This window comes from Equus asinus, chromosome 3 (genome assembly GCF_041296235.1).
Source record: "Equus asinus isolate D_3611 breed Donkey chromosome 3, EquAss-T2T_v2, whole genome shotgun sequence".
NCBI lineage: Eukaryota > Metazoa > Chordata > Mammalia > Perissodactyla > Equidae > Equus > Equus asinus.
This window is the reverse complement of record NC_091792.1, coordinates 69,574,570-69,596,399: the sequence shown is the minus strand read 5'-3', so window position 1 is coordinate 69,596,399 and position 21,830 is coordinate 69,574,570. Positions and strand designations below refer to the sequence as shown.

The following is a 21,830-nucleotide window of genomic DNA, read 5'->3' as shown; positions in this document are numbered from 1 at the left end:
AGCGAGGAGGGGAGGTTGCTCTGCTGCCTCCACTGAGGCCCTGAGGCCAAACACACAGCAAAGGCCAAACAGATGTGATTGTCGAGGATCAGGCAGGGAACACTAAGGAATGGAGAAGTGATGGATGAAATGTAGCAGGAGCGACTAGTGGAGGCCGAGAGAGGAGGGGGTAATTTGGTCTTCGTTGACCTGGCGAGGCCTACCAGGGGAGGTAGACATGGGACTGGCCTGTCGCAGGGGCTCAAGATTTTATTGGAAGATCAGGGGGACTTTGTGGTGGGTGCTGGGGGAGGGGCCGGTCTCACCCAGCTGGAAGAGAACCTAGGTGCGGGCGCGTATAGAGGCATGCCATCAGCAGGAGCAGGTGAGCCTAAGGATGGAGCTGGGAACTGAATCAAGTCTCCTACCCCGGGGGCGAGTTTCTAGCCCCTTGGGCTGAAGCAAAAGCAAAGTGGGTAAGAATCACTGAAATGAGAGCGATCACTTTCCATTGCAGTTCTGTTACATCTGCAACATTGTGTTATCCTTTCAACAACCTGTGAGGTCAACAGGACAGGTGGCTTTAATTCTTTGAGCGAATGAGGACACTGTGGAGTAGACATTTCATCTGGAGCCTGAGGCTACACACAGCTGCCAGTGGAGAAGGAGCGCAGGCCCTGGCCCAGGGCTCCCGCGCACAGCTGCCTCCTGGAGGGCGGCAGGAGAGCAGTGGTCCGAGCCGGGCACTCAGCAAGTGCTTTACCCTGTTCTGGCACAAGGGGCACAGTGGTGGCAAGGCCAGCACCCCCGCGTCTACAGAGCGTCTACAGGCTTGGCGCTGAGCAGTGGACATGTCTGTAGTGGGGCAGACTGGATGTTCAGTCCTGGAGGATTTTAAGTTCCTGAGATTTAGACAGACTCAGGGTGGAGCTGGGCCCTAAAACCAAACCTTAGGGAGAGACTCCGCACGCCTTCTCCCCAGAGCGCGCGCACGCACACACGCAAGACCCTGGTGATTATTTAGTCCAGTAGTTTCCAAATATTTTTAGTAGCAAAACTGTAAAAATTAGAGCTTACTATTATGAGTTGAATTTTATAGTTATTATGAAAATCAATGAGAACAAAGAAGCTATGATGACTAAAAAATAAGCTTTGATGAAGAAAACAGCTTTAAGTCGAGGGTTACAGGTGACAGTTGCTCTTTTATCAAGGGCAGGGTCTAATTTATTACTGTATTTGGTTGCACAGTATGGAGAAAATCCTGATTCACACAGATAAGTTGTTACAAAATTGTGGTGGTTTAAACACGTGTGCAAATCGGTTCCCACTCCTGTGGAGTGGGGTGGCCTGGCGGCGTCTGCATCCCCTCTCCTTGATTCTGGGCTAGCGACTTGCTCATTCCAAACCGTTGGCTCTTCAGTAGCCTGCTACCTCCACTTAGGCTGACAGCAGGAGACACTCTATTCAAAGGTCTTCTCCCAAACGAGCTCCGTGGCGGCAGGGTTTAAACCCATCAGTCAGTGGGCTCACATACGTTTGGCATATAACACATATAAGTGTGTCCACTGACTTTTATTAGAGCTTTCAAAATAAAATTTTAAAAGCAGGCAAATAAAAGGTTATGGATTCCTGATGCGCTTCCCCCATGCCCCAGCGTTCCCTGAAGCACGCTGAGGGGAACACTGATTCAGTCCAGGGGTCGCTCCCCTCACCCTTGAGGCAGGGGGCCCAGGAAGGAGCGAGCCGGGCTGCACACAGCTCTCCCACATTCTGGGTTAATTCTCAACACACAAACAGGCTTCTTTCTTCCCTTTGTTCTCAAATATTTCGGCTTAAAAGCCTCCTCCTCTCCCAGGGCTCTTCACCAGGGCCCGTGTGCAGGTGAACTCTTTGAAAACGTCTATTTTCCCCAAGCGGCAGTGGGAGAACTGCGGTCCCACTGAAAGCGCAGCCTGGCTCAGAGGAACCCTGGCTCTAGCTAGGTCCAGAGCCCACCCCCTGGGCTGTCTGGACGCACGCTCTACTCCACAGCACACAGTCAACTCTGGGCACAGCGTTGTCTACTAGGCCTCAGCCTAACTGGTGCATGGGGCCCAAAAGGCAGGGCTGGTGCAGCGAAGCCCTGAGATCCCACAGATCTAAGTCCCACAGGTCTGTGATAGGGGCTACCCGCTTCCCTGGTGGGACCCTTAATGCCTTACTCTCTCATCACATGCTGTCAGCGGTCAGCAGAAATACCTTTTGAGCAGACATCAGCCCTGTCCTGAGCAAGAGTCTCCTTCCTCTATGGGCAGGGAGGTGAACTGGGTCGGGGACGGGCTTTAAACTGGCAGAGTTGACTTCTAGAAAGCCCCATCCCTAAGGCTGGTGCTCTGTACATTCCAGGAAACCCTGCTCTTGTTGAGGGGCTGCCTGTGTAATTCTTGGCAGTAATTTTCCCCGGTGAGCCCACCTTCTGTTTCTTTCCTTGGTGAGGCTAAAAGGGACAAACCGGCCAACTATCACTTCCTCTCCCAGGCCTCTGGACCAGCGCAGTATCCACTTAAAGGAACAAGCCACGAGTGCAGTTAATTTTTTTTCCCCTGAGGAAGACTGGCCCTGAGCTAACATCCGTGCCATCTTCCTCTACTTTATATGTGGGACGCCTGGGACAGTATGTCCTGATGAGCGAGCATAGGTCTGCGCAGGGAATCCAGGTGGGTGAGCCCTGGGCTGCCAAGCACAGCGTGCGAAACTTAACTGCCGTGCCACCGGGCAGCCCCGTTAATTTTAACAATGTACTTTGTTTAAACCAGTCTAATATATTACTATGTCCACGTGTAATCAATAGAAAACATTAGAGAGGTATTTTACCTTCTCTCTCTCTGTCCTACGTCTCCAGAATCGGGGTGCACTTCACACTCGGCACATCTCCAGGAGGCCTGGCACGTTCAGGGCTCGACAGCCCCACGTGGCCAGTGGCTGCGGGGTTGGACAGGGGGTGGCGGCCAGAGACCCACGGAACCCGCACACCTCCTCGCTCCTCACGGAGAACCTCCCGGTCCCACTCGCCTGCTCCAAGGGTCGCTCGCTCGCGGCCCCTGGCTCCCAGGGCCCGCGGCTGGAACGCGCCCCCCGCGGCGGCGCCCCGGGCCCCTCGCCCTGCGGGGCCCGCGCCTGCTCCCCGCGGACCGGGCCGCCGGCCCCGCCTCCCTGGCCGCGCCCCGCCGCCGCCGCCGCTGCCGCCGCCGCCCGGGAGCCGGCCCGGCCGCCATCATGCTGAGCCGGCTCGGGGCGCTGCTGCAGGAGGCCGTGGCGGCGGTGAGGCGGGGCGCGGGGGGCGCGGGGCGAGGCCAGGCGCGGGGGGCGCGGGGCGGCGGCGAGGCCGGGCGCGGGGGGGGCGGGCGGGCGCGGGGCGCCGGCAGGGCCCCCAGGTCACAGCGCCGCTCCGGGCCTCCTCTCCCTGGTCGCGGCCCTACGCTCAGCGCGCCCGGCTTCCAGTTGCTTCTTTCCCAGTCGCGCTTACTCTGCGGATCGCTCTAGCTCCTAACCCTTCTCCCCAAATTGCTCCCTGTTTCTTTTCCTGCGCCCCGAGTCCCTCCCAATTCCCAAGCTCTTCTGTGTTCTGCGCTAGAATGCTCCCTTGTCACCCAATAGTTTCTTTCCGAAATTCCCCCAAAGTCCCCTCCCCCAGCCTCTGTCTGCCTTCCTGCTCCCCCATGCTCCTCCCTTCCGGGTCACCTGGGCTTAAAGAATAGCTGCCCCTTCCCCTCGAAGGAGCCCTAGGCGACTCCGAGACCTTGCTCGGCGCGGGCGCGCCCTCGGCTCGCGAGGCGCAGGCCCCGGCTGGCTGGCTGGCTGGCTGGCTGGCCGGCTGGCTGGCTGGCCGGCCGCGGCCCCAGGAAGGGTGGACGTAGAGTCCAGGGGTGGATGGGCGCCTAGCCCAGGAACAGCCTGTTGCAGGGTACAAGCGTGGCTTCCGGAATGTTGTCACGCCACACCAGCCCGAGCCCTTCGACCCAGAGGCAGGAGGGGCTAGCATGGTGGGGCCTGGTAGCCGTGTGGGGAAGAGGAGTTTGTGTTTTTGCCGTTTTCTGTTGGGGTTGAAGGCTGGTCAGAGGGGGCCCACTGGGTTTCGCTTCATTCAGCAAGATGAAAGCGCGGTTTACATAGGGTAGGCCGGGTGCCTTCTGTTTAAAGTAACCGTGCCAGGAATCCCTCTGTAAAGGTAACTATTCCTCTTTGTCTCGTCCTATGAGCCCTCCCCCTAGTCGACCAGTTTAGTGTGTCAGATTCTCTCAGGAAAAACTAGCTGAGATCCCACCCCTTCCTCCAGACACCCCCCCCACCCCCAAAATCAGCTTCTGCGAATGAGAACAGTCTCAGCTGTAAAGCAAGCTTGTGAACAGTGAGAAGCTTCTGCTCCTTCCACCTCCTCTCCCCTCCCCCAGCCTTGCCCTTCCTGCTGTCCAGGAGCCTCCGGGCATCGCACGGGGAGAGGTTCCAAAATGCTCTCTCCTTCCCCTCCTCCCTGTCCCCAATCGAAACAACTGTCATCTTAGAAAGCCATCTGCCAAGCCACTTCATACCTCTGGGGAAAGCTCCTCACACAAGGAGAGTGGACGGACAGACGAGGACTGTGCCCCAGCCCTGGGAAGCCAATTTCTGATGCTTCCACTGCGGGCATTTCAGCATCAGTGGCTGGAGGAGGTGGTGGTGGTGAAGGGAGATCTTTTAGGCCCCTCAGAATATAACGTATAGACGATGCTCTAGAAGTCTATCTGGTCCCAGGGGAGGTCAGGAGAGGTGGGACCCCCTCCTTCCTCCCACCCCCATATCTTGGGCATAGGTCTTCCCCGGACTGGGTCACCAGGTTAAGACCCCAGCAGGTTGCCTGACTTTTGTTAAGGAGGGAGAGTGCTCCTTCCTGCCATCTCTGACAGAAAAGCAGTCATTATGCTTCTTTCAAAAAGTAATATCTTTAAATGTAGATCATTTGGTACAGCTCTTTTGGTCTGGAGTTACAGTAGCTAATTACAGATTCAGGTAAATTTATGTCTCTGCTTTCTTCTCACGGTCTCTGCTGGCTAACCTGTGTTCTCCTGTTTCTCCTGTTCTTACTGGATTGTTCTTTTTTGGTTTAAGCCCAGCTTGGGTTTTAGGAGACTACAGATGTGTTCTGAGGCTAGAGGAGACCCCATCACAGAACTGTGAGATAATCCTAGTGCTGATCAAGGGTCAGAGCCCTTTCCAAGAGTCAGGAACTGTGGAAAGGACGCCTTGGGAGTGGGCTGACATGTTTGGGAACTATTAATGAGTAGTCGCTATGCACAGTGTCCTTGAGGGGCAGGCGGAGATCTGGAACAGAGCCCTGGCCCGCAGGGGGCGCACCGTCTAAGCCCACAGTAATAGTATCACAGAGAACGCGATGAGGTGCAGTTGTCCCGTGTGGACAGCGTGTTTGGAACGACTGTGGGAGGTGCCGCTCCAGTAAGGGTCCTGACCCCCACAACTCACTGTGAAAGGAGCCAGGAGTGCCCCAGCAGCCCAGTGTCGGGGGGAGTGTTGCCAGTCCTCTGGTTCAGTGTGATTGCTTCTTCCTCCTGTTGTAATGTCCTTCTAAGCATTCTGCCTGCCTTCGTCTCCTACACCCAGCTGCCAGCTGACTCTTCCTAAAACACTGCTCGGAAGTGTCGTTGACCTGCTCCCTACTGCCTGCAAAAGAATATCCTGACTTCTTGGCTTGGCATTCAAGGCCGGCCCTGCACACTTGTCAATCCATCCTTGCCCCAGACACACTTTACAGAGTTCCTTCTGCAGGAAATGTCTTTCCTTCATCTCTAATTGTTGAAATCAGACCCTGTTCTTCAAGGTTTCGTTCCAGCATAACCTCAGTAAAGCCTCCTCTGTTCCAGCCTGTGAGATGTGACCCCTCTTTTCCCTGAGGTCACTTTCCCCCTCTCCTGTGTCTTCACACTACAGTGGGGGTGTTCGTATTCGCATCTCCATGCACCGGATCTAAACCATCCTTGCCTTGCTCGTGGTGTCTCGTGTAGTGGCTTGTGCATGGAAGGCACTGAGAAGACAGTCACTGAATAAACTCTTTGAGGAGTAGGCACTCAGTACTGTGGTGGAGGACAGCATGAGGTTAGAGAGACGTGTCCAGGAACCTTGGGGAGGGCTTTGTGGAGCTGGTGGCCCTTAGTGGGACCTCCCTGGGGACTGTTAGCATCTGGAAGAGTGTAGGGGACAGGGCCTCCTGGGCAGAGGAGCGGCCTGAGCCAACACCGGGAGGGAGAAATGAGCATCTGTGGGTAGGGACTATTTGATTATGCATTTTTCTCCTGCAGACATTTACTGTGCAAGGAAAGGGAAGAAATGCCCTTTATTGGAGACGTTTTTTGGGAAAGTGGTACTTAGCAGTTCAAGGCCAGTTCTAGCCAGAGCGTGGAGATGGAGAGAGCACTTCTGAAAAAAGGGTGAGGGTTAGGGCTTGCCTCTCTGGTGCTGATAGAAGGAGCCAGAGGAGGTATGGAGAGGAGCAGAGCTGGCTCAGGAGGAGTTGGGGTGCTCAGCCTGCGGCCTTGGACAAAAGATGCAAGCACATGACGTGCAGGGCGCTGGCTTGATATGTTGGTGTTGCCCATCTGGCTGGACTGGGCCTGTCACGGCCTTGAACACAGATTTTTGCAGACTCTCAGATTGAGAGGGAACTGAAAGCTTTGTCTTTGCCACGTTTTCCATCTGTATCATTTTGATTTTGTTGTTTTTGGGGTGTCCTCCTGTTTCTTTTGTGTACCTTTATTATAGCATAACCATGTTGTATTGAAATGATCTGTTTCTGTGTCTGTTTCCCCCAACAACATTCATGGCTCCTGCGGGACAGGGGCTGTGGAATCATGGCATGTAGCAGGAATACAGCATTTCCAGGAGGGACGGGGGGTCTGGGGACAGGTGCCAGGAAATTGTTGGCAAGATATGGAGACAATACAGATGTGTCCTAGAGAAAATGTATTACTTTTTCCTTTGAGAACTGAGGATCAGAGTCCCTCCTCCAGGGTCCAGCACTGACTTGACACTCAGTTGGTGGTGGAATGTCTGTTCTGATGAGTGCCAGGTGTGGCAGAGCCCATGATCACCATGGCAGCCACTTAGGTTCTGTCTCTGTTCTCTCTGCAGCGGGAGCCCAGCATCGACCTGCTGGGGGCGTTTGTGGAGCACTGGAAGGGCATCACACACTACTACATCGAAAGCACAGGTGGGGCCTCGTGTTCCCCAACCCCGGGGACCCCTGCAGGGCGCAGGGAGGAAGGTGTGGGCAGGGTCACCATGCAACTCAGAGACACAGGTGTCCTGGGGAAGGTGACATCCACTGCCCAGGAGTTCAGAGTGGGGGCTGGCCCCATCCACCCTGACCTTTTGAGAGAGGAGCTGTGTGAATGAGTGTGGGGACAATTTGGTTAGGGGTCTCACTGGCCTGACTCCGTAAGGCAGAGGTTGAGCTCCACTCACCCCCAGCTTCCAGCTGGGTAGAGTGTCCAGACCTTCAGTCCACAAGTGCCTGTGCCCAGGGCTTACTGATTAAAAGAAAAGAACTTGAATAAGTTCTTCTTTTCCCTGAGCCAACTTAGAGGGCATTTCCCTTGTAGTGATCTGGGGGAGGAAGGGAACAGCCATCACAGCGGCAGTGCGTACGGGGCCTGGGTCCTTGTCCCCTAGCTGAAGCCTCAGAGAGCCAAAGCCTCAGGTCACCTGGGCCCATCAGGATCGCTCATGCAGGGGGCGGGATCTGATTGACTGCTGGTATTGGTGGCTACACACTGGTTGCCAGGTAACCCTGTCCTGGATCCGTAGCTTTCCACCTCGTGGTTCAGACAGGGGTTTGATTCCAGCCTACCCCTTTCCTACAGGCTTTATTTCCAGCCTGAGCCAGCCCAAGAAATTGAAAAGTGGCCTTTGGGGCCCTCTGAGTGTTCTTTTAGACCAGGTTCCTCAGTCTTGACACTGTTGATGTTAGACTGGATCCTTCTTTGTTGTGGGGGCTGTGGGGAGCCTTGTAGGATGTTTGGCAGCAACTCTGACCTCTACGCACTAGATGCCAGCAGCACCCTTTCCCCATCGTGATAACCGTAAACATCTCCAGACATTGCCGAGTGTCCCGGGGGCAAAATCACCCCTAGTTGAGAATGACTGCTTGAGACTGGACTTTTTTTTTTTTTACTGAGATATAATTGACATATAACCTTGTATTAGTTTCGGGTGTACAATACATTGATTCAGTCTATGGATATATTGTGAAATGATCCCCACAGTAAGTCTGGTTAACATGTGTCACCTCACATACTTAGAAATTTTTTTTCTTGTGATGAGAACTTTTAAGATCTGCTCTCTTAGCAATTCTCAAACGTGATACAATATTGTTAACCATAGTCACCCTGCTGTACGTTACATCCCATGACTTATTCATCTTATAAGTGGAAGATCTCTTGACAGAGAGCCCCAGTCTACCAGGAGAGTAGGGAGAGATCCACAGCTGACTCGGGTCCGCCTAGGACTTCACCAGGGCCCAACTGTTAATTTCCAGAATGTTCCCTAGACCCGAGTGCAGGTGGAGGAGGCAGGCTGCCTTGCTCAAGAGCCTGTGCTTTCCAGAAAAACTCGGAGGTGCTCCAAGGCCAGTCCCCTTTCTTTATAGAAATGCTGTACCCTCTGAGACTCTGACTAGAAAGCCCCACTCACCAGCTTCTCTCTTAGGACCTCAGCACAGCGCAGCAGGCTCGAGTCTGAACCCATGGTTGTGCACGGACTTTTTTCTGCTTTTTAAAAATAGGCTCTTGCCTTCCATGAGTGTAAAAGGGACATAGGCAGACTCCAGGAGGTTATCTGTCAAGAAGCAACTAGAAAACGGCTTCTAAATTATATGACAGAGACCCCTGAGCCCACAGCTTCTCACTCAGGCCCAGAGCTGGCCTGCAGCCCTGGAAACATACCTTTCTGTAGGCCCCAGGGTTTGGAGAGAAAATGATGCTGCTGCTCTCTAATAAAGTGCTAGGGCATGCATACACTCTCAGTCAGAGAATTGTGTCCTGGGCCTGGCCAGGTCTTTTGTCTTTTTAAATCTAGAGGCTTCAACTGTAAACTTCCATTTCCTCTGTGCTTTGTTTGAAGCAAACTGCTAACCTGGCCTCGCTCCAGGTTGCCCTCAGCCTCCACGCTCCCCGACAGCCCCTCGGGCTGGACCCCACCAGGGCGGAGTGCCCCTCTTCACCCCACTCACCCTCATTGTCTGAATCTCCGTTAGATGAAAACACCCCAGCCAAGAAAACGGATATTCCCTGGCGCTTGAAGCAGATGCTGGACATCCTGGTGTATGAGGAGAGGCAGCAGGCAGCGGCCGGCGAGGCGGGGCCCTGTCTGGAGTACCTGCTGCAGCACAAGATCCTGGAGACACTGTGCACGCTGGGCAAGGCTGAGGTGGGCAGGACCCCGGTGCCTCTGGAGCCTTCCTCCCTGAGCCAGGGCCCCTGGGCTCCAGGCTCTGCTACCTGTGTCCCTCCCAGTCTGAACACTGGGGCGGGGTGGACACAGATCGGGGGTCACCTTGGCTGTGTCTCCTAGAACTTCCCACCACCTCGCGAGGCTTCTGGAGTCCTGTTCTCGCTGTCGTTGAGGTTGAGGAAATGCTCCCTTTCATTCAGTCAGTATTCGTTCAGCAAAGACTTACAGAGGACCCACCACGTGCCAGGCTATGTCATAGGCGCTAGGGACACAGCAGTGACTAAAACAGACAGAAATCCTAGTTGGGAGGCAGGGCAGTCAGAGCCACATATAGCATGTTCCACAATGACCAGGTCGTGGAGGGAAACAGCAGGAGCGGGTGGGTGGCACAGGGGAGGCCAGTTTCAAACAGGGAAGGACGAGGTACCCTCCTAGCAGTGCTGAGGGTGGTCGTGCCCTGGCTCTGTGGGGGGCGAGCCGCAGGGCCCGCTGCGCCTCACCTCTGTCCCCGGCCCTCAGTACCCGCCAGGCATGCGGCAGCAGGTGCTCCAGTTCTTCAGCAGGGTGCTGGCCCAGGTGCAGCACCCGCTCCTGCATTACCTCAGCGTCCACAGGCCTGTGCAGGTGAGGGGCCAGGGAGCCAACGAGGGGGTCTGGGGCTGGGCCCCTGTCTTCCCTGCCACCCATTCCTCTCTGTTTCTATCCTGCTCCCCTTCCAGAAACTTCTCCAGCTTGGTGGGACAGTTCCTGGATCCCTCACAGAGAAGGAAGAGGCACAGTTCACCACTGTCCTCTGCTCCAAGATCCAGCAGGATCCAGACCTGCTCACCTACATCCTGGAAGTGAGCATCTCTGTGGGGAACAGGAGCGGGAGGTCCCAGACCCCAGGGCAAGCCCCCGCTTCTGTGGAGGCGGAAGGATGGAGCAGGTACCAGGGGAGGCAAGCAGGCAGCTTCCTCTCCAGCTCCATGCTGAGGCCCTGACGGCCAGCACGTCCTGCATTCCCAAGGGGACATCCTGGGGAATGGTCTCCACCATGACCTGGCCTCATCTGGCCTCCTTTGCAGGGTAAGATTGTCAGTAGGAAGAAAGCATCCAGAGAACCCTCCGCCCTGCCTAGAGAGGCAGCCAGCGTCAAAGACAAGGAGCACCCCCACAGCAAGGCTCCTGACAGGGCTTCCTGTGGGACCCGGGCCTTGACCACCCAGCTGCCTGCTGAGACCCAGGAGCCAGATGGAGGGCCTGGGGAGGGCAGCCTGATCACCTCCCTGATTGGGCTGTGCAAGAGCAAGGTGCTAGTGCCAAGGCGGAGCGGGCAGGGATGGGGCGGGCGAATTGCCAGGAGGGCCTTGGGGGTTCAGATGCATGTCCTGGAGTTGTCCCTCTATCCTTTAGAAGAGTCGGGTGGCCCTGAAGGCCCAGGAGAACCTACTGCTCCTGGTGAGCGTGGCTTCCCCGGCAGCCGCCACCTGCCTGGTGCAGAGCAGCCCTTGCTGCCCTGCAATTGTCGAGCACCTGTGCCGGCTATACCGCTCCGTGCCCACCTTCCTGGACCCTGCGGACATTGCCACGTTAGAGGGCATCAGCTGGAGGTAGGCGCTGGCCAGGGGAGGCTGGGCTACATCTATCTGCAGTGGCTAGAAGCCCCACCTATCCTCTTGCTTTCCAGGAGGCCTGGGGACCTCTGCTGGCCACCCTGTTCCCGAGGTTAAGCCCATCCCCAAGGGCCTTCTCACCCTCAAGGGAAGCATCACTTTTGCTTCTGCCCACACAGCCCCCAGTAGAACTGGACACCCTCCCACCCTGCAACAGTGGTTCCAGGGCAGAGGGAGAAAAGGCCCACCTTCCAGACATCCCTGAGGCAGGCCTCACAGCCCCTCCCGCCTCTTCCTCAGGTTACCCAGCGCCCCATCTGATGAGGCCTCCTTCCCTGGCAAGGAGGCCTTGGCTGCCTTCTTGGGCTGGTTTGATTACTGCGACCACCTCGTCACAGAGGCACACCCGGTGAGCAGGGGGTGGGTGCCCCCGCTTCACCCTGCTTTCTTGGCTGTCTCCATCTCGAGGGCTGAGTGGGTCTCTCAGGAGCCAGGCAGGGCCCAGCGTTAGCAGGGACCCTCCGCCTGTTGTGTTAGACGCTGTGCAAGGACACAGTTATTTCTCAGCAGAAAATGTGTTTAAGGCGTGCTCTTTGGTGCCAGGTGGTTGCAGATGCCTTGGCAAAGGCTGTGGCTGAGAAGTTATTCATGGAGATTCTGCAGCCCCAGCTCCTGCACGTGTAAGTTTATGTCCAGTTCCCTTGGGTGCGGCCATGGTCTGGATCAAACCACCCACCCCACCAAGCCCTTCCTGTCTCTAAGGCCAGGCACCCCCTTGCCCAAAGTCACATGAGTGTGTGGGCTCCATCAGTTAAAGTTTGCCAGGTCTGCCCCCTTGACACACATGTCTCCGAGCCATGTGGGCTAACAAGGCCTCCTGCCCTTGGACTCCGGGACCTCAGGAGGGATGGGGAGTGAGCCATGCTCCTTCACTCCTCACTCCTCTGGTCTCTCCTCACCACCTGGCTCTGGGCACCCCAGGCCCCACGCCGTGCTCTCTCCACGTAGGTCTGAGCAGAGCGTGCTGACGTCCACTGCCCTGCTCACGGCCATCCTGCGCCAGCTCCGCCCCGCTGCGCTGCTGCGGGAGGCTGTGGCCTTCCTCCTGGGCCCCGACCAGCAGGCCGCAGCCCCCGAGGACAGCCCCCGCACTCTGTGCTCCCACCTCATCGGGCACTGTGACCATCTCTCTGATGAGGTGAGCAGTGAGGGCCCTTGTCTCTGCCTGTTCCCACCCACCCTTGCCCAAGGGATTTCCTGAGAGTTTCTCTCCATTTTCCTGAGCTTTCCAGGTGGTTCTACCTTTGAGGCATTGAAACTCCCCCGGCTAAAACAGTGACGTGGTGATTGGTAGCCAGACTGGTTTTGCCACACAGTAATTTTCTGTGATCACATACTTGTGGCGGCGCTTAATATTTTGCAAATTGCTTTTATATTCACTTTGCTTGTTTGAGGCTGACAGCCACTCTGAGTTAGATGAGGCCGATATTCCATTTTCCAGACTTGGAAACAGGCACAGAGAGTGGTATGCACATCGAATTAGTAATGGAACTGGGGCCGGCCAGACTTCTGTTCCCAGACCCCCCAAAACCTGCCACCTTAACCCCTGGCCGGGGGAGATGACCCCTCCAGGGAGACTTTTCTTTCTGGGTAAGCAATTCCCAGGCACCCCTAGAAGCCAGGGTGGGGAAGAGGTGTCCTTCTGACCCTTTCTTGCCCCAGATCAGCGTCGCCACACTGCGGCTGTTTGAGGAGCTGCTCCAGAAGCCCCATGAGCAGATCATCCGCAGCCTGATCCTATGCAACCTCGAGGGCCGCCCATATGTGGCCCGGGGCTCACCGGAGCCTGAGAGTTACGAGGACACCCTGTAAGTGAAACCCGGCACCTCTGGGAGGCCTCGGGCCACTCAGGACCCAGCCTGGCCCTCAGCACCTCCAGACTTAGCCGTTCATCCTTTGGTGCCACAGAGATCTGGAGGAAGACCCCTACTTCACTGACGGCTTCCTCGACTCCGGGTTTCAACCCTCCACAAAACCTCCCCCGGCCCCTGCCACCAACTCAGATGGCAGAACAGCAGTGACCGAGATCGTCAACAGGTAGGAGCAGGTCAGGAAGGCTGAGCCTCTTGAGTTTTGTTCCATCTTTGGCCATAGCCTGGATGGGGTGCAGCCAGGGTGGGAGTGTTCCTTCAGGGCTGGAGATGGAACAGGGGAGAGCAGGGTGGCCCAGGTGGGGCCCCTCCATACCTAAGGTCCTGTCTCTCAGTTTCCTCTGCCTAGTTCCTGAGGAAGCAAAGACCTCAGCTTTCCTGGAGGAGACCGGATATGACACGTACGTCCATGATGCTTACGGACTGGTGAGTGTGGAGGTCTCTGCCAGTACCCGCTGCCTGTCCCTCAAAGCTGTGGGATTGATAAACTCCGCCTTCTCTCTCTGTGCTCTCCTGCACAAGGTGCTCTCAGCTCTGGCCAAGAGCCCTGAGCCCATCCTTCCTGTGTGGCCCCTCTGTGGGGCCTCTTGACCCCTGACCCCTGGGCCTACCTCCTCAACTCTTCCCTCCTGTTTCAGTTCCAGGAATGCAGCTCCCGAGTCGCCCCCTGGGGCTGGCCTCAGAGTCTCACACCCTTGGACCCCCATGAGCCCGAAAGGCCTTTCTTTGAGGGTCACTTCCTCCAAATGCTGTTTGACCGAATGTCCCGGATTTTGGAACAGGTACCAACAGGACTGGGGCCCACACCACAAGGCCAGGGCCCACAGGTGCAGTCCAGGCTGGTGCCTCCAGCATCCTCCAGGAGAGCAGGGCTCAGCCACAGGGGTCGAGTCATTTTTGGCTCTTCAGCTCCACAGTCCCCCCACCCTTTCCCCAGGCAGGAGGCCCATCTCGCCTCTGCTTTACACGCCCTAACACGTTTTGGCCCTCAGCCTCAGGGAATCCATGACACATTCGCATCACGTGAGTCTCCCACCCCCACACACGTTCACACTGGCGAGGCGCCTTGATGGGGGAGTGCAAAAATGCTCGCCACCCCTGCCAACCTTCGGCTTGTCCACCATGTTCCTTACAGCCATACAGCCTGAACCTGCAAGTGACCTCAGTCCTGTCCCGGCTTGCCCTCTTCCCCCACCCCCACATCCACGAGTACCTCCTGGATCCCTACATCAACCTGGCCCCTGGCTGCAGGAGCCTGTTCTCAGTCCTTGTCAGGGTAAGGATGCCTGGACCAGGGAGCGTGCCAGTGGTGGAGGCAGCAAGGGAGGGCACAAGGTCGGGAGTTGGGGGCTGTAGAAGTGAGCACCCCTGCCAGCACTAGGGGAAAGCACCATGCAGCACCCCCATGCAGCAGCAGAGCCAGGCTGGGAGTCCAGTGGGCCCCCTTCAGTCCTCTCTTGTTCCTCTCAAGGTGATCGGGGACTTGATGCAGAGAATTCAGAGGGTACCCCAGTTCCCAGGCAAACTGCTCCTGGTGCGCAAGCAGCTGATGGGTCAGGTCCCTGGGGAGCAGTAAGTAACTGAGGAAGTGGGTGCCCCAGGAAGAGCCCTGCGGTGGGAAGATGGGGTGCTTTGGGGCGGGGAGAGGCACCAGGCTGGGGGCAGAGGAGGGCCCGTTGCTGAGCTCTGTCCTCACTGAGAGGTGTCTCCCACTGGGTCACACCTCATGGACACTGGCATGTCATGATAGGCAGCTCCCGCTGCCTCCCAGCCATGACCCCCACACTCTCTCCCTCAGGCTGGACCACCAGACCCTCCTTCAGGGCGTGGTAGTACTTGAGGAATTCTGCAAGGAGCTGGCTGCCATTGCTTTTGTCAAGTTCCCCCCACATGGTCCTCACGTGCACCTCTCCCCACCCTCAGAAGGGCATGTCTGAGCCAGGAGCATGGCAGGAGGAGAGACTCCTGTCTGCATCTCTGCCCAAGAGCTGCCTCCTATCTGGCAGTGCCACTGGCACTGTCTCCTCTGCATCCCAGAGGCCTCAGCCTGGGAGGCTCCCAGGCTATCTCAAGAAGACCTTGCCTCGTTGGGCACACCAAGCTGGGCTTTAGGGGGTGGGTCTCCAAGGTACCAGAAACCAAGGGGCATTCTTTTGAGATATCCTCCTGGGCAGAATGGTGTCCTCAGGGCCTTCTCAGGGGAGCTGGGTGATGGCCAGGTGAGCACCCAGACCCTCTGTGCCTATCACTTGCCCCTACAGGCCATTTGTGGCCAGGGCCAAGACCTGTGACTCAATGCCAGGGCCACGAGGTGGGGTGAGCTGATGGCTCTGAGGCCGATCAGTACCACAGGCCAGAGAGTTGGGGGCATGGAGCTGTCTCTGCCACACTAGGTACCACAGTTGCTGCTGAGACTTGACGTATTTTCTCCTGTCTTGGCTTAACCCTTGGGGAAGGGGCAGTGGGCGGCAGGGGAAGCCCCCTCTTCCTGGAGACTGTTGCAAAATTCCCAACCGCCTCATGGCAAATGCCCAAAGATGCTCCGCACCCAGGCGGGGGCAGCTGCTAATGAGAGCCCTGATGCAGCTGCAGCCAGGGCAGGAGAGGGCCTGGGGAGCTGGGGGCTGGGTGCCAGGCTCCTGCTCCAGCTGCTTTCTCTCTGGCGCCTTCTGAACCTGTCTCAGCAGGTCCACAACACCTGGGCAGAGGGGCTCAGAGACCGGGAGGCCAGGCCTCGCCCTCAGCATTCTGCCAAGCCCCCAGTGTTCTCAGTGGAACATTCTTCTAGGGGAGCAAGGGAGCTCAGGGTACAGATGAGGCCGGGATGCCCAATGACAACAGGCCCCCAAGGCCTGGATGGGAGCGGCTGGGGCACAGGCAGCCAGTCATGGTATTCTCCCTGCATGCCCTCCATGGCCAGGGCTGCCACCCCACCCGGCCCGAATCTGTCTCGACCTGCAGGAACACACAGGTGGCGCCAGGCATTACCTCACAGCAAGACTGCAGTTGCTGGCTTGGCTCCTGGGCAAGGAGGAGCAGGCCAGAGCCCCTTTCGCTTCCTTTTCCTGCCCATGCCGCTTGTAGAAGCTGGCCGCAGGTTGCCAAGAGGTGACATGAAAGAAGAGAAACTCAATGACTTCTCTCTCTCCTGCATTCCTCCGAGCTGGGGAGGACTTTGCTGCTCTGAAGGACACCGAGCATGTGCATGCATGCGTGTGTGTGCACGTGGGTGTTGGTGTGGGACAGGAGAGTGGAGCTCAGTCGGGGAACTGGGGCTGGACTCTTCGATTCCGAAGACATTTAAGCAATGTTCAAGCGTCCAGGAGTCACAGCTCCTCCTTCCTCGATGCCTTTCGTCAGCATTTGCACAGTGTCCCCCTACACAGCATGGCAATAAATGTGGTTCCGTGGACACGGCCGCCCTAGTCTCCACCCTTCGTGTCTTTCTGCCCAGGGCTCCACTGCTAATTCGGGCCCATCTTCTGCCCCAAGGAAGACAAATTAAATTCCTTTTCCATCACTAGAGCGGAGGGGGGCCATGTATTGGGGCTGGTAAACAGACAGGCTCTGGCAATGCAAATCTGATGTTCCTCAGCGCCTGCCAGGACCAGCCCCTCTCTTGGCCAGACAACACATTTTCTGCTCAGCTTACCTACAACTCAGAGACACGGTGAGGGAATGGGCCATCTGGAGCAGCTCTATGCAAGTCTCATTTTTAGGTGCTCATGTTGTGAGTTGTATGACTGCTTTTGTGGTGAACAGTGAGCCTGATACTGTAAAAACCTTGTCCCTAAATATATGGGGGTGGGGATCCTCTGAGGGGGGTCACTAACACTCCAGGGCAGGGCAAGCTGAAGGCTCAAGAGAGGGCTGATCAGTGGCTCTCCCCTGGGTGCACGTGAGCAACACTTCGGTTGCTTTTTAAAATACCAGTGCCCCGCCCCCGCACCAGTTAAATCGCGTCTCAGGGGTGGGCGCAGAGTTGTTTTTAAAGCTCTCCAAGTGATTAATTGGGCACCTAGGGTTGAAGACTACTATAGACTAAATAATAGAAGCAAAGATCATCGGTCTTCGATGTGGCTCTGGACTGGCGGGCCCCTCAGACACGCAGAGAAGTGAGCCAAAGTGAGGGCTTGCTTCCATCATTTGGAAGATGCCCTCCGAAGGGAGAAAAGGATTCTCACCACAGCCCCAGAGCCCAGAAAGACAAGATGGCAGCCCAGAGAGGGAGGGAGGGGCTGGGAGGGGCCTGTGAGGTGACCTGGTCCTTCAGTGCCAGAGTGGAGGGCACTTTGCCTTGGAAGGGAAGGCCAGTCCCATGTTTCCCTGCTCGGGATCAGAAATCCATACGTGAGAGGCAGTGAGTAGCACACAGTATTTGTTCATTTCCTTTGATTTTACCTTAAATTTTCATAAAGTTCTTCTTTTAAGAAAATAATTCCTACTATGATTAAGCTGAACTGAGGGGAAATAAAGGGTTTGGGTCTGGCTTGAGCTAGAGTTGTAACAAGGCAGAGGCAGGAGCCTGTGGGCCCCGGGAGCGACGCGAGGGCAACACGAGGAGCTCTCATCGGAGGAGCCCCAGGAGGGACACCAGGCAAGAGGCAGGGCAGCTCCTCGCCCAGCGGAAGCTTGTCCTGGCCTTCATGCTGCTCAAACCTTGGAGGGGCTAGAGTTGTTTTCTCTGGGGATGTGGTCACATCCCTCCTTGGCAGGCAAGAGGAAGGGAGCCCCCATGGGCTGGAGCAGGAAGCCCACCTGCCCATCACCTGCACCACAGCTTGCCGTCTCAGAAGTCTGTCGGTGAGACAAGGGGAGGAGCTTCTCAGGTCCCCTCCTGCTCACCTCCTCCCCACAGAGACATTCAGGCCAGGTGGGAAGGCAGAGTAAGCAACACCCATTTACTCAGCAAGGGGCCCACTCCCTGGGAGAGGCCTCCCCCAGCACCTGCTCCACATTCTAAGTGCCTGTGAATCCGGATGTAGAGCTTTACCAAGGCAGGCAGACCCAGGAGATGAGGAGTAAATGCCATCTCAGGTTCAGAAAGTTCTCACTGCCCCTTAGGGAGCAGTGCCCTCACTGTGTCCTCAGGGTAATTGGGTCCTTGAGCTCTGGACTCCTTGCTTGGTGAAAGGCACTGTCCCTTTTGGTGCAATATAGGGACGTGCTCCACAGTGAGGAGAGAGGGAAGTCCCCCTGAGAGCCAGGAGAACCACCCTGCTCCCAATGTAACAAGATCTCTGACTGCCAACCTCCTGCCTCCCTCCGAGGAGGCAAAGCCACGGTGGAGGGGAGCACAGATGCCCAGCTCCGTGCCCACTGATGGCACCTTCCTATATGTTGACCGGCACCACAGATGATTCCTGAAGCCTCTGTAAGAGCTGGCTTTGTAGGTCTTCCTCCGTCACCTTCCACCAAAAGAAGCTCTCGCCCCGCACCTTGGGGGGCTCATTTTGGATGCCTGGATTCCGAAAAGCCACCGTCACCAGCACATCCAGGCAGACACCATCCGTATGGTTTTTGCCCAGGTGTTGCAGTCCAAGCAACCCCTTGGTCTCCACTGCCAAGTGCTGCAGGGTCAGACATTCCTGCAGCAGCCGCAGGACAGCCATCTTGATGCTAGCTCTCTGCTCCACAGGGGTGAAGCCACAGGCAGTGATGGGCAAGTGAGGCATCCCCACTGTGCCCACCAATACCCACACTGTCTGGACACTAGTAAAGGTGGCCACGAGCCGCTGGCAGACCAGACTGCAGGGAAGCTCCTGGGGCAGGATGAGAGGGTGCCTGGCTCGCTGGCGATGCTGGGCAGCTAGCTCTACCAGGTGCAGAATGTCATGGGCGCGCAGCGGGGTGGGCAGGGAGGTTCGTGGGTACCAGCCAGCCTGCAGGGACTCTGCATCTGCCTCCTCAGAAGTCTTGAGAATTCCACCTGAGGGAGATGTGGGGCATGGGGTGGGGAAAAGGGTTTGTGTTGAGAGAAGCGCTGGGCCTGGCACAGGAAATGGCCACCCAGGCATTCTAGCTCTGAGGCAGGGGGAGGCCCTGAGTGAAGTCCTCAGGCTGGAATTTGGAGATGCCGGGCTTGGAGCAGCCAGAATGGGGGCTCATCTCACCTGAGGACAAGCTGGGGGAAAGGTCAGCTGCCCCCTGCCCACACTACCACCAGTTGGGCCGTACCTGTGCAGCGAGCAAGGAAGACAAATCGGATCCAGGAGGGGCCCCGCTCCTCCACGGTCAGCAATGTGAGAGGCTCACACTGCAGCCCGGCCTCCTCCTTCACCTCCCGCTGCAGCGCCTCCACGATGGTCTCCCCTGGCTCCATTCTCCCTGCGGGGAGGTACCACGACCCACGGCACTCTTTCTTGGCCTCCTGGATCAGTAGCACCTCATCCTGAGGGGAGAGAGGATCCTCACCCCACCACAGCCTGGCTGCGAGCTCCCGGGGAGCAGCACAGCGGCAGGCTTCCCTTGTCCTGGGGCCACATCGTATCTCAGATACAGTCGCCCAACACCCCCTTCCCTGAGGACACCTTCAAACGGTTGAGCCCTCGGGGGACTGGCCCTTGTGTGGCTGGGGGCTGCAGCTGTCTCGCTCTGTAATTCATCTCTCTTTGCATTCAGACTTCCACTTTAGAAAGGGGCTGAGTGAGACTCCTGAGAGCTGCTTCAGGGGCTGGGGATCAGGCCCCTCAGTGAAGCTGCCATGTGTCCTGTACGATTCGTGTCTGCATGTGTCACTGTGTATCTCTCACCTCCGTCCGCGGTTTACAAACTGCTTGCGCCCGGTCCCCACACTGGGCTTTGAAACATGCCCCCACCCCCTACAACTCCTATCCACGGCCCTGGCCCCTTCGAGCTGTTGTTACAGCAACTCGTACAGGGATCAGCACCAAAAAGAGCATCACAAGGGGGTCAGAAAGTCAGTGTAGGTGCAGGTTGTGCCATTACCGCCCACGGGACCCGGGCGAGGTCTCTGAAGCACTGGACAGATATTTAAGAGAGCCCACTCCGCAGCGGGCATTGCGCTAGACTCCGGGGAAAGGAAGAGGAATAAGACAGCCCTCCCCTCCAGGAACTGAGGCCTAGGGGGACGGGACTAACAGGCTCCCGGGCCTGTTTCCTCCTCTGCATAAGCGGACAGTCGCAGGGCTGGGCCTCACAGGATGTAAGCGTAAGTGAGAGTGCTTTGCAAAACTGGGAAGCGCCACCCACGCGGAGGTCCTCTGCCCCGCGTCGCTCACCTGCTCGTTGAGGAACACGGCCAGCACCACGTAGCAGACGTTCTTCCGCAGCCGCGCGGGCGCCAGCGGCTCCCCGGCCGGCCCCGAGTCGCAGCCCTGCACGCGCAGGCCCCGGCCCGCGAGCACGGCCGCCAGCGCCCCTGCCAGGCCTTCCGAGGCCATGGCGCCCCGGGGAGCCGGCAGGCGGGGCGCGCGGTCGGCGGGCCTGCCCCTCCCCGAGGCCGGCCGGCGCGGGCGCGGCGGAAGCTCTCGGCGAGCCGGCCGCGGGGAGGCTGCGCGCGGCCGTGGCCGTCCGGATTGGCTGGCCCGCGGCAGCCGGCGCAGGGCGGGGCGGGGCCGGGCCGCACGGGGCGCCAGGCGCGCGGCCGAGCCTTGCGGCCCCCGCCCGGCAGCTGCTCTCCCTCGGCCCCTCCCCCACCGGTTGCCTCCCCGCGCGATCCGGCCGCCGGCCTCGCTAATTCCTCCAGCGAGCACTTGTCTGCGCGGGTTCCGACGATGACGTCATCCCGCCTACAGGCTGCGGAGCGCCGCAGAGTCCAACGGCGGTGACGTCACAACAAGCCCACTGACGTCACGGAGGCCCGGGGCCGCGGCTAGGACCCACTGTCCGACTTCTGCCTTAAACGTACCACGGCATTGTTTGAAATGATCACTTCCCAAATAACCTTCTTTCTTCACTAAATATGTACTGAAATGTCACCTCCTGCCTTGGAGGAGATTCTGATCTAGTTGGGGAGGTGGACAAAGACATTGAATAAAAAGTCAACTCAGGGTTATAAACCAAGTGCTAAATGATCGGCTTGGGTAGGGGGTGTGACAGGCGCTCGAGGAGGGAGGGAGCGGGGCTGGGATGGTCAAGGCGTGGCTGGCGATGGGAGGAGGGGATTTGGGACAGAGAGAGGGCCTGGAACGCACAGGCCCAGCCCTGGGTCGGTGTCCGGCGGGTGCCCCGCCCACTGCACGTCCCACGCCGGCTCAGGGCCCTCCCGCTGCAGACTGAGAGCCTTCGGAGGGCAGGGGCGCCTGCTCCTTTCCCTTTGCTGCCCCCACCCCAGCTTGCAGGCCTGGCGCACTGAGAGCAGGGTGTGGGTTGTTTTGGTCAGCTCCTGCTTCTCTCCCAGCCTGACCTTTCCTCTTCAGAGCTTCCTTTAACCTCTGCCCAGGACAGGCAGGCAAGGCCAGCTGGAGTGAAACTGTGAAGCCAGCAGAGCCTAGCTTTCTCATCCCCAGTTAGGTCCCTCCTTTCCCTCCTGCTGGCTTTGTGCACCTCCCTTCTGGGGGATAGCAGCTTGTGGAATAAAGCGTCGGACTTGGAGCCGGATGCCCAGCCCTTCTCCCTAGCTGGCTCTGTGCCCCTGGATAAGTTGTGGGCCTCAGTTTCCTCATCTGTAGAGCAGGCTCATAACAGCTCTTCCCTCCTAGGGTTGTTGGGAAGGTGAGACGTCATGGGAGGAGCTCTGTGGATTGTCCAGCATAGGCCACCATCACCAGACAGCCCACCAATCCTGCAGGCTGGGCCTTCCCACCCACAGCACTTGTTGCTACCACACAAAGATCCACTTTAGTGACGTTTGCCTACAGGGCCGCCATGGAACTAGCCTGTACTC

General features: G+C 57.7%; 2 protein-coding genes across 5 annotated transcripts; one reads left to right on the top strand and one right to left on the bottom strand.

The window, feature by feature from the left end:
* The first annotated feature begins 3,148 nt into the window (after nt 1-3,148).
* On the top strand, nt 3,149-16,394 carry FHIP2B (FHF complex subunit HOOK interacting protein 2B). Of its 4 annotated transcripts, none has more exons than XM_070505233.1 (17): nt 3,149-3,279; nt 7,138-7,216; nt 9,260-9,432; nt 9,976-10,080; nt 10,176-10,298; nt 10,524-10,748; nt 10,852-11,048; nt 11,352-11,460; nt 11,655-11,731; nt 12,060-12,249; nt 12,774-12,919; nt 13,020-13,148; nt 13,318-13,408; nt 13,621-13,764; nt 14,118-14,258; nt 14,454-14,554; nt 14,781-16,394. In XM_070505233.1, the coding sequence occupies exons 1-17, from the start codon at nt 3,235-3,237 to the stop codon at nt 14,917-14,919; spliced, it is 2,214 nt and encodes a 737-aa protein (XP_070361334.1). In that variant the 5' UTR covers nt 3,149-3,234; the 3' UTR covers nt 14,920-16,394. The 4 variants fall into 4 exon arrangements, 3 of the variants coding, with proteins under 3 accessions (XP_070361334.1, XP_070361332.1, XP_070361333.1); XR_011502055.1 differs by having other exon boundaries at nt 3,151-3,279; nt 13,318-13,383; XM_070505231.1 differs by lacking the exon at nt 3,149-3,279 and adding an exon at nt 3,910-4,186.
* Nucleotides 16,395-17,359: 965 nt separating this feature from the next.
* Nucleotides 17,360-20,505, bottom strand: NUDT18 (nudix hydrolase 18). The gene is made up of 3 exons (XM_014867115.3): nt 20,224-20,505; nt 19,160-19,373; nt 17,360-18,911 (listed from the first exon to the last, which is right to left on the bottom strand). Exons 1-3 carry the CDS (start codon nt 20,383-20,385, stop codon nt 18,316-18,318), a joined length of 972 nt encoding a protein of 323 aa, XP_014722601.3. The 5' UTR covers nt 20,386-20,505; the 3' UTR covers nt 17,360-18,315.
* Between the last annotated feature and the right edge of the window lie 1,325 nt (nt 20,506-21,830).